The following is a 9,185-nucleotide window of genomic DNA, read 5'->3' as shown; positions in this document are numbered from 1 at the left end:
TTGGTGGGGGGGGGGGGGTAGGAGATGGTGGAGTGAGGTGAGAAAAATATTTTAATTTTTAAAAAAAAAAATAATTAAAAATAATTATTTTTTTGATAGTAATACTTTAATCTTTAGTTTTTAAATATTATTAATAGTTTATTTAATTTTCGTCAAGGTGGAATATTGTATCTATATGGAATGCCATGTGGCAAGGTTTTTGCAAATAAATATCATTGAGATTGTTTGTCAAACTAATAATTGATAGTTTAGATATGAAACTCACACTCTCAACTGTTTAGATATGAAACTAAAAAAAAAAGATAGTTTAACGTGTTTTTGACACTTTATCTCATTTTATACTTGAAAATGATTCCCTATTTAAAGTTGTTCTAAATAATACTAGTGGGCTCAATTGTCTACCATGTTGCTTAAGCCCAGCCCAACATCATCTTCTCCATCCATTTATTCATCTGCTTTCATTTGCCATTTTCTCTTTGCTTTATCCCTTCTTCAAGGAGTGACTGTTGCTATCCTTTAGGTATCTTCTCTGTGTTTTAGTTGTTATGTTTCCCAATTTAATTTTTTGTAAAATTTCTTTGTTATGTTGTGTTTAATTTTTGCACAATCTTTTTGTAGAATGTGACTAATTAGCACCTGGTGTTGTTGGAGATGGAGGTTCATCAGTAACTCCTGTATCTCCATAGACATTAGCTGCTATCCCTTTTCTCTTAGCAGACCTCTGATTTTGATTGTGGCAATGATAATTGGCTGACATTCTCTGATTGTTGTATGTATTGTGATTGGAGTTCTGTCCACTAGCATAGTTGGTACTCTGAGTGGGGAATCCATGTATCTTGAAGCATTTGTCCCTAGTGTGCCCTGGCCTCTTACAATAGTCACAAAAGGGCCTAGGTCTGCTGCTAGTGGAGGCATTGTTAATATGGAGGAGCAAGTCTATGCAGCCCCATGATAAAAAAAAGTGCAGAATTAGAGACTTGGGCTAGTTAATTTTTACATTATCTGTTATTTAATTATTCTTTGTATTCAAAAAAATATATAAGGGCTTATGTAAAATGGTTGGTGACGTTGGATTCAATCTATGAGAAGGTGTGTGATCCATTCGTTAATGGCATTGCAGGAATTGATAGAAGCATTGTAAGTTACCAATGTGATGTGAGACTTTAGGATGGAGAGTGTAGAGTCCAGTTGCAGCTTTACCAATTACTAATTGCTTTTGGTAAAGATAGAAAAACAATTTAATTGACTAAGTAGCTGAATGCGAAGAAATTAGATTGAAATAAAAGGAACTAGTTTCACATTATGCAACATAATTTGCAGTTTAAGTCAAAGAACCAGTAGAAGTAAGATTAATGAGATAAACAAGTGCAAGAGTAATGTTAGAAAGAAGTGCTTATTTGGTGTTATATGATTTTTTGTTCTTGAATCTAGAATCCAAAGATCATTACTAAACATCAATGTGATGTGAGCTAGAGGGGCTACTAGAAGGATCCTACACAGATAAATGTGCTTGTTGGAAAAGGGGTATCAATTATTTTATCGTGTTTTGTATGCCAATGCCATTGAAGAGAATCGCGACACTGCAGTCATGGATTATATTGTTTCTTGAATCATGCCTCAAACTTAGGATTTTTTTATTCTGTCAAATATCTTTGCCTTTTATACAATCCAAGTGAATAAGAACTGCCACAAGTCCAAATTTCACTTTGGATTATGCATCTTCTGATTGTTTGAATGAAAATATGTGGTTTACCAGGAAAATTCGGGAACTTTTTCATAAAATGTTGCATCTTTCTAAAGCTGAGGCACTTACACACATCAAGCAATTATGATCAAAATAACTAGTTTTCATCGTTCTCCTTGATCTATTTGATCGCTTGCTGGATTCACAAGAATCTGAGGGGATTGCAGTTTCAAGGTGTCATATTTCAGCTGATTGTTCTATGATCGACATTATGTGGAATATCTTCTCTCTCAATAGTTGCATACATGTATATAGAACATAGAAAGGCGAGATGTCCATGATGTATGTGTAGGATGAACCAAATCCTCATTGGATTTTGTTTGTCCAGGATACCCATATAGTCACTCCAAAAATCATTCCCTAATGAACTGGACAATCAGTGAATTTCTACCAACAAAGAAAAAAGTTATAATTTGAATAAGAAATTTTTAAATGGACTTGAAGTTTCAACTTTTATTTCAATTGAGTTTTGCTTCTTGTATTGTGTTCTGGTAGTATGACCATTATACTGGTGTTATGAAATTACTACAAATCCCTCTTATCATTTTACAATGCTGCATCATCTTTCTAAAGCTAAGTCACTTATACACATCAAGCAATTATGGTTTAACTAACTAGTTTTCATCATACTCCCTGATCTGTTTGATTGCTAGCTGGATGCACGAAAATCTGAGGAGATACTAGTTCCATGGGTCATATTTGAGCTGTTAAAGATCGATAAATTGTTCTGTGACCAGAAGTTCAACTTCTATTTCAATTGAGTTTTTCTTCTTGGTATTGTGTTCTGGCAGTATGCACCATTATACTATTGATATGAAATTAGTAAATTACTGTGAATCCCTCTGATTTTCTTGAACAAAACTGTGCAGCAGGCCCATGCATACTCTGGGATGCTCTAACTAGTGTTACGGGTGTGGTGTCATCTGAGATTGGTGATGGAGAGATTTCCGCGGTTAGCACAGCGCGTTCTTTCTGTGCCATTCACTCCAAAATACTTGAAATCTTGTAAGAAAACGAATCCTCTGACCTCCCACTTAATGCAACTTCGTGGCTCCCAGAGACCAGTATTCATACAATGGAATCTGCAGGGAAGACCTTCTGTATGCACTGACTTAGTATCCAAGAGAAATTACAGTTCTACCACTGCTCGAGCAGGTTGGTTTCTGGGTTTAGGAGAGAAAAAAAAGCAAGTCATGCCTGACATTGTGAAAGCCGGTGACCCTGTTCTTCATGAACCATCTCAGGACGTTCCTCTTGAGGAGATTGGGTCAGAACGAATCCAAAAGATTATAGATGAGATGGTGAAGGTTATGAGAAATGCACCCGGTGTTGGTCTTGCCGCTCCTCAAATTGGTATTCCTTTGAAGGTTTGTTAAAGAAAACATTTAGTTTGTCCAACTTATTTTTTGCCTCACTGAGTTTGTTTGTATTGCAAGTGACAGATAATTGTGCTGGAAGACACAAATGAGTATATAAGCTATGCTCCTAAAGATGAAACCAAAGCACAGGACAGACGTCCATTTGATCTCCTGGTGTGTGTGAAGTTTTTTATGTGTCATCTTGATAAATATGAGGTCCAAATTTTGTGGCAATACATTCAGTTTTCTTCTATTCTTGCAGGTTATTATAAATCCAAAGCTTAAAAAGAAAGGCAATAAAACTGCATTGTTTTTTGAGGGGTGCTTGAGGTAACACAGAAACAACTAAGCCTAACTTGAAATTTTTTACATATTGAACTATCAAAATGCAGTCGTATATTTGTTTACGAGCACATCGGGGCTCAGGAATAGAAACATGCTTTTTGGTAGAAGATCCTAGGCCTCAGGCACTTCGGGAAAAAGGCAGCTATTTGCTCCATTAGTATCATTTTATGCAAAGAAATATTTAGAAAGTGAATAGCATTAATAGCATGTATGTGGAAGATAGTTGTTTGTTTATCTTTTGTAAAGTAACAAAATTTATCATCACCTCAAAGCTGTGTCAAAAGGTTTATGAATTCTTTTATTAAAAAAAGGTACAAGAGGCCATATGTTTTCAACAATTATCAGGATGAGCTCTTGTTTTCGATGGTCGCAGCCATCAAGTTTACCTTAACTTGTATGTTCTGATAATCACTTCAGATATGCACAATGGCCTATCTTTGTAAAGACGAGCTATGTTATTGTGCAATTGAATGTGCGTTGAGTTGGTGAAGATGTCACTCTGTCTATTGAGGAGATAGTCTGAGAAGGAGGAGCTTTATTGATTTGTACATTGTTTTGACTTTCATTACTTTGCTTGCTTGCGTGTTTCAGAATAGTGAACAGGAAATAGCTGTTTTTCTTTTTAGCATTTGTTTAAGTTAATTGTTTAATAGAAAATTACCTAGCAAATTAATAGCCTGTTTATCAAGCTTCCAAAATCTCTGCTTGTTTTGAAAAATAATTGTTATCAGAACTCAGAAGTGTTTTTCAGAAAAGTAATTTTACAGAGTGGCAGTTTGTGTTTGGCTAATCGATTTGAAAATCGCTTTTGCCGATATTAGAGTAGTACTTTGTGCTTGCCAATGTTCCAAAAATGTTAATTCGGAAAATAGGCATTTATGGCTTCCCAGAAGCTTGACCAAATAGGTTATAAGAATAGTTTTACTGGCGCTGTTATGTGGAAGTTCAATTTTTCACAAGAATCTGAATTTCTCGTTGACAGGCTATTCCTAGCCTTCATAATGATACATTATGTGATCAAAACTGCTTAGATGTCCTATCAGGTTAATAGCCACGGATATAAATGAATTATTTGCTTAATCTTCTGTTTGCAGTGTTGATGGGTTCAGAGCGGTTGTGGAAAGACACCTACAGGTAGAGGTTACTGGTTTGGATCGAAATGGCAAAGCAATCAAAGTAGATGCTTCAGGATGGCAGGCTCGCATTTTGCAGCACGAATATGACCACCTAGACGGAACTATTTATGTTGACAAGATGTTTCCTAGAACCTTCAGGACTGTAGAGAACTTGGACTTGCCTCTTGCAGCTGGCTGCCCTAAATTGGGAGTGTGCTAGGTCCACTACCTCAAGCGACTCGTTGTGAACTGAATTATCAATATCTTGCTTGGGAATGGGATCGTTGGTTACGTTGCTCGGATGACTGTGATGTTTAGAAAACAATTAAGGAGCTGCAGACGATGACTTCCCCATCTTGTGGGATATTGAAGTACTTGGATTCAGAAATGAGGTAGCAAATAGGTGTGTACATTAAGCCGTTTACAAAGATTCATTTTTTTGAATGGTATACTGTTTCTCTTTCTGTTATGGTATACTACAAAGTTGATACTGTTATTGCACAGCAGAAAAAGAGAGGATGTCGAGATTATAGGTTGATATGCAATTAATTGACCTCTTATTCTGTTATCTTCTGGAGAATGATATACATAAAAGTAGCTATTTCATAAAAGCTTTTCAATATGAAGGTCTTGCAACAACAACAAGGACAACAACATACCTAGTGAAATCCTGTCTGGGGAGGGTAGAGTGTATGCAGACCTTATCACTACCTCGAGGAGGTAGATATGAAGGTCTTGCAAAACTATATATAGACAGAAAACTAGTCTGAAAGATACATCCAGTCCAGGACAATTTATACAACTGAATGAGAGTACAATCCTTAATTTCGATTTAATCAACAAGAATCATAACTAGGGATTCTTTTATTAGGTTGAATACAATCAATAGGAGGGGTTGTGTTTGTTCTCAATTCTCCATAAGTTTCCCAACAATACGGTCCATAAAAGTGCTTCTTTTCTGATGAAGGTTTAAGCTCTATGTCTGCAAGGGAAACACCTGTGCATGGCACAGAGTCGCTACACGCAAAATGAACTGGTTTATATGAATAAGTTCCTTTTATGGATTGATATGAAACTCCTGATATTGCTACTGCTGATGTGCGGTTACCACATTTTCTTTTGTCACAATAGAATTGATCTATCATTATTGGTATTTTCACATCTGAAACATGGATATTAGAGAACATGATTCCCTGAACTGACCCTGAGCCTCCCTGAAAATAGAAACATACTGTGAAAGTCGAGGGATCTCAATCGATGGATGTCAATATTCAAGGTTCTTACTACTGAACCTATTGGAACTTATGTTTCATTAGTTTATACCTGCCATGTTTTGATTCTTACACCAGTCATAGTGTTCTGTAGTGTTGAATCCTGAACTGTTATGTTAGAGACGCAGGCTTTCGTGTTGTCTTTTCCCAGCCCTCCTATGCTGAATCCATGTCCAGGTCCACAATGCACATCATGAATGAACACAGCTGAACTTCCTGTTTGTATAGATATACAGTCATCTCCTGCATAATGTGTTATAGTTTTCACTTCAAAATCACAAAAAGAAAAGTCTCTGGAGAATTTTCTCCATAACGAATCTTCCATGCCCCCCCTCCCCCTTGACTCTCTATAGCGTAGAGAGCTAAGCCACTATTGTCGTGATTGCTATAGAAATATAGATTATGCTATATATCTTTCAAAGAGTAATTGATCAAATTATTACCACAAGCAATATGACTGCTGTTAATAACAACATTTTGTGAGTTCTGAAGGTGAATTCCATCAGTATTTGGGCTATCTCCAGGGGATGAAACTGTGATCCCAGAAACTTGAACAGCCACACAATTATCAAACTTGAGATGTGCTTTGGGACTGTTTTGGATTGTTATGCCTGTTACAACTACATTGGAACTTCCATAAAACTTCAGTGCCTGCCACAAAATTATAAAATAAGAATAAAATCCACTTAATGAATAAGGGATTTCATTTGGCATAAGGTAGGTAATTGTGTTATAAAACATGATTTTTCCGTTCATTTTTCGGTGAACCAGCTCACTGGGAAAATGTATAGTGGGAAGCAGATTTTCACTGAAGTAGTGAGAAACTTCCTAATCTTTACTTACGAAAACATTACTATTTTTTCTTTTTTCACCGATTTAATCAAAATATCTATGGGAATAAACATCGAACATTTTTCAATGGGAAAATAGTGATTTTTTTTTGACAAAAAAATAGTGATTTTTTAATAGTGATAATTTAGTAAATAGTACTCACTGCTGGTCTGGTTCTGGGCATTTTTCCTTTTGATGTGCTACTTATCTGTCCAAGCACCAATAGAAACAGTCAAGCCATGAATAATAACAGTTACTATTAGTCAGAATTAATATTGGGTTGATATGAAAATAGGGTGTTAATGTACTAGCATCAAAGATTAACTTGTAGAACAATTTAATTAACTGTTTTATGAATAGGTATAAATGAGACTTGTTTGTACATGGAATAAATAAAGAAAATTGCTGTTTGAACAAGGAAAAGGGTCTTAGAAGATACTCCTTTCATTCATTTTTACTTGTTTATAGTGAACTTTGTACGTTCTTTAAGAAAATAAGTAATAAACAAAATGCATGATTTACTATAATACACCTGACTATTAGCCAAACTATAATACACAAGTATAAAGTACAGAAATCTCATACATTTTGGGGCTAATTATATCCTATTTCGGAAGTTTTCCAATTACAAAAATTTCAGATTTTTCATTGCTCTAGGATATATTCTTTGGCTATCCAATGCATTACTTAATGGAAGAGATGTATCCGAGAAGGGATAGGGATGTATTCGAGAGGGATTTTTGTAATTTCTTTTTTAAATGATTGAGAATTTTAGAATTATGATATCTTAAGTTGTATATTTATGTGATGTTTCAAACTCCAAGAAAGAAAGGAAAGGGATAGGCAAAGTATGATGAGTAGATAGATGGATAAGTAATTATTACCAAAGCAATTTTTGGAGCATAATCATCTTGCTCCTCTGAATAATCACCTTCATATTCTTCTATTAACAAAAAAGGAGCAATTTTCCACCAGACTGATCCTTGGCCATCAATAATGCCTTTTCCCTTAACACATATTCCATTTAGCTTTGAGAATTCAAGCCATTGTAATACACCCCACACTTTAGGGTTTGTTGGTGCTATAATTCTCCCATCCAACTATTCAAAAAAATAAAGAGAGATGAAGTGCATGTATATTTTATCATAGTTCTCATGACTATTAGCATTTCAAAAGATTTTGAAAAATGATTTGGGGAATGCGTAGTCAATGTTAAAGATAAAAGAGGAAAAATACTTTTCCCTGGATACGCTAAAATGGAAAAGTAAAAATTAAAAAATATATTTTTAGTATGGTAGGCAAGTAAGAGTGAACGAAGGAAGTAATTTGCAAGAGTGGTTGAATTAAGGAGAAACTACCTAATTACACAAACATTCCTATCATATTTACTTATTCTCCTTATAGTTTAAATTAGTTACATTCTATATCACTAATTAATAATTTCATAGTAGATATACCTAGATACGTGTTTTAAAATTATATCTGGAAGTATCTGAACACACCAAAATCTTATAAAATTTGTAATATTGCAAACTAGAATGAATCTAAGTAATTAGCTTCTAAACTAGTGAAACTTATGTTAGTTACCCCTTCAATTAAACTTATAAAATATTAGTGGACTGAATTTATATACCTGGAAAACAATGTTTTTTTCACAATGTGACCCTGAAAAAGAGATAGGACCAACTAGGAAATCATAGTCTGATGGAACCATCATAATTGATCCTTCAACTTTGCAAGCTTCTATCCATGTTGCTTCAAATGCCTGCCAAGACAATGACAAAGTTGCAACAGACATGGTCTTCTGGTGAAATTGGGATTAGGGTTAGGGTTAACTTGAAAACAATTATGGAATATGTGGCATGATTAGAAAGAAAATGTTACTCCCTTCGGTCTATTTTAATTATCGTGCTTAATAAAAAATTATTATTATTATTTGAAAAAAATTATGATATAATTAATTATTTTAGAAAATGTGTAAAGATTAATGTGGTGAAAAGAGAGTATACTAGAAAATTGAGATAAAAAAATAAATAAGGATAATTTAATCAAATTATCATTTAAGTTAATATTTTATTTAAAATAAATATAACAAGTAAAATAAATCGAAAGGATGAGAGTCACATAATTTCACCATGCTCACATAAATAACCTTCCACTTTTATGGCGAGGTTTTTCATAGTAAATGCATAAAAATAAAAATATGGCCTAATTTATTTTAGGCTTTTAGTATTTTCAAGAATCTAATAAAATTAATTATTGTGTGTTGAAATTGATATGTAGGGTGTATTTGGTACGGAGGAAAATATTTTTATTTTCTCATGTTTGGTTGGAATTTCTGGAAATCATTTTTTCTAGCTAGAAAAATAAGTTCCTTGAAGATGAGGAAAATGATTTTCTTAATAGAAGTATGAAAAACAAGTTCTATAAGTGACCTTCGATATTTATTAGTTCCCCCACCCACCAACCCCCAACCCTTACACCTTGATCACCCCATCCCCATCCCCATCCCCACCACCCC

At 34.3% G+C, this 9,185-nt stretch overlaps 2 protein-coding genes across 5 annotated transcripts in view; one reads left to right on the top strand and one right to left on the bottom strand.

The window, feature by feature from the left end:
• Nucleotides 1-415: 415 nt before the first annotated feature.
• Nucleotides 416-5,058, top strand: LOC102581807 (peptide deformylase 1A, chloroplastic). 4 transcript variants are annotated; one of them, XM_015314531.1, is made up of 6 exons: nucleotides 453-520; nucleotides 2,398-2,518; nucleotides 2,617-3,111; nucleotides 3,187-3,276; nucleotides 3,365-3,432; nucleotides 4,542-5,058. In XM_015314531.1, the coding sequence occupies exons 3-6, from the start codon at nucleotides 2,680-2,682 to the stop codon at nucleotides 4,780-4,782; spliced, it is 831 nt and encodes a 276-aa protein (XP_015170017.1). In that variant the 5' UTR covers nucleotides 453-520; nucleotides 2,398-2,518; nucleotides 2,617-2,679; the 3' UTR covers nucleotides 4,783-5,058. The 4 variants fall into 4 exon arrangements, with proteins under 4 accessions (XP_006359723.1, XP_006359724.1, XP_015170017.1 ...); XM_006359665.2 differs by having other exon boundaries at nucleotides 2,614-3,111; XM_006359661.2 differs by lacking the exon at nucleotides 2,398-2,518 and having other exon boundaries at nucleotides 416-520; nucleotides 2,614-3,111.
• A 144-nt stretch (nucleotides 5,059-5,202) lies between these two features.
• The window catches only part of LOC102587534 (polygalacturonase At1g48100-like), a 6,042-nt gene continuing 2,059 nt past the window's right edge, over nucleotides 5,203-9,185 (bottom strand). The window contains exons 3-8 of the mRNA XM_006359675.2: nucleotides 8,298-8,429; nucleotides 7,567-7,764; nucleotides 6,828-6,872; nucleotides 6,277-6,484; nucleotides 5,886-6,076; nucleotides 5,203-5,776 (exon numbers count right to left, since the gene is read on the bottom strand). Coding sequence (XP_006359737.1) covers nucleotides 5,399-5,776; nucleotides 5,886-6,076; nucleotides 6,277-6,484; nucleotides 6,828-6,872; nucleotides 7,567-7,764; nucleotides 8,298-8,429 — 1,152 coding nt within the window. The 3' untranslated portion in view covers nucleotides 5,203-5,398. The remainder of the gene's footprint in view (nucleotides 5,777-5,885; nucleotides 6,077-6,276; nucleotides 6,485-6,827; nucleotides 6,873-7,566; nucleotides 7,765-8,297; nucleotides 8,430-9,185) is intronic.

Source organism: Solanum tuberosum, unplaced genomic scaffold (assembly GCF_000226075.1).
Source record: "Solanum tuberosum cultivar DM 1-3 516 R44 unplaced genomic scaffold, SolTub_3.0 scf00304, whole genome shotgun sequence".
NCBI lineage: Eukaryota > Viridiplantae > Streptophyta > Magnoliopsida > Solanales > Solanaceae > Solanum > Solanum tuberosum.
The sequence above is the reverse complement of the archived record's forward strand: the minus strand, read 5'-3'. Positions and strand labels throughout refer to the sequence as shown.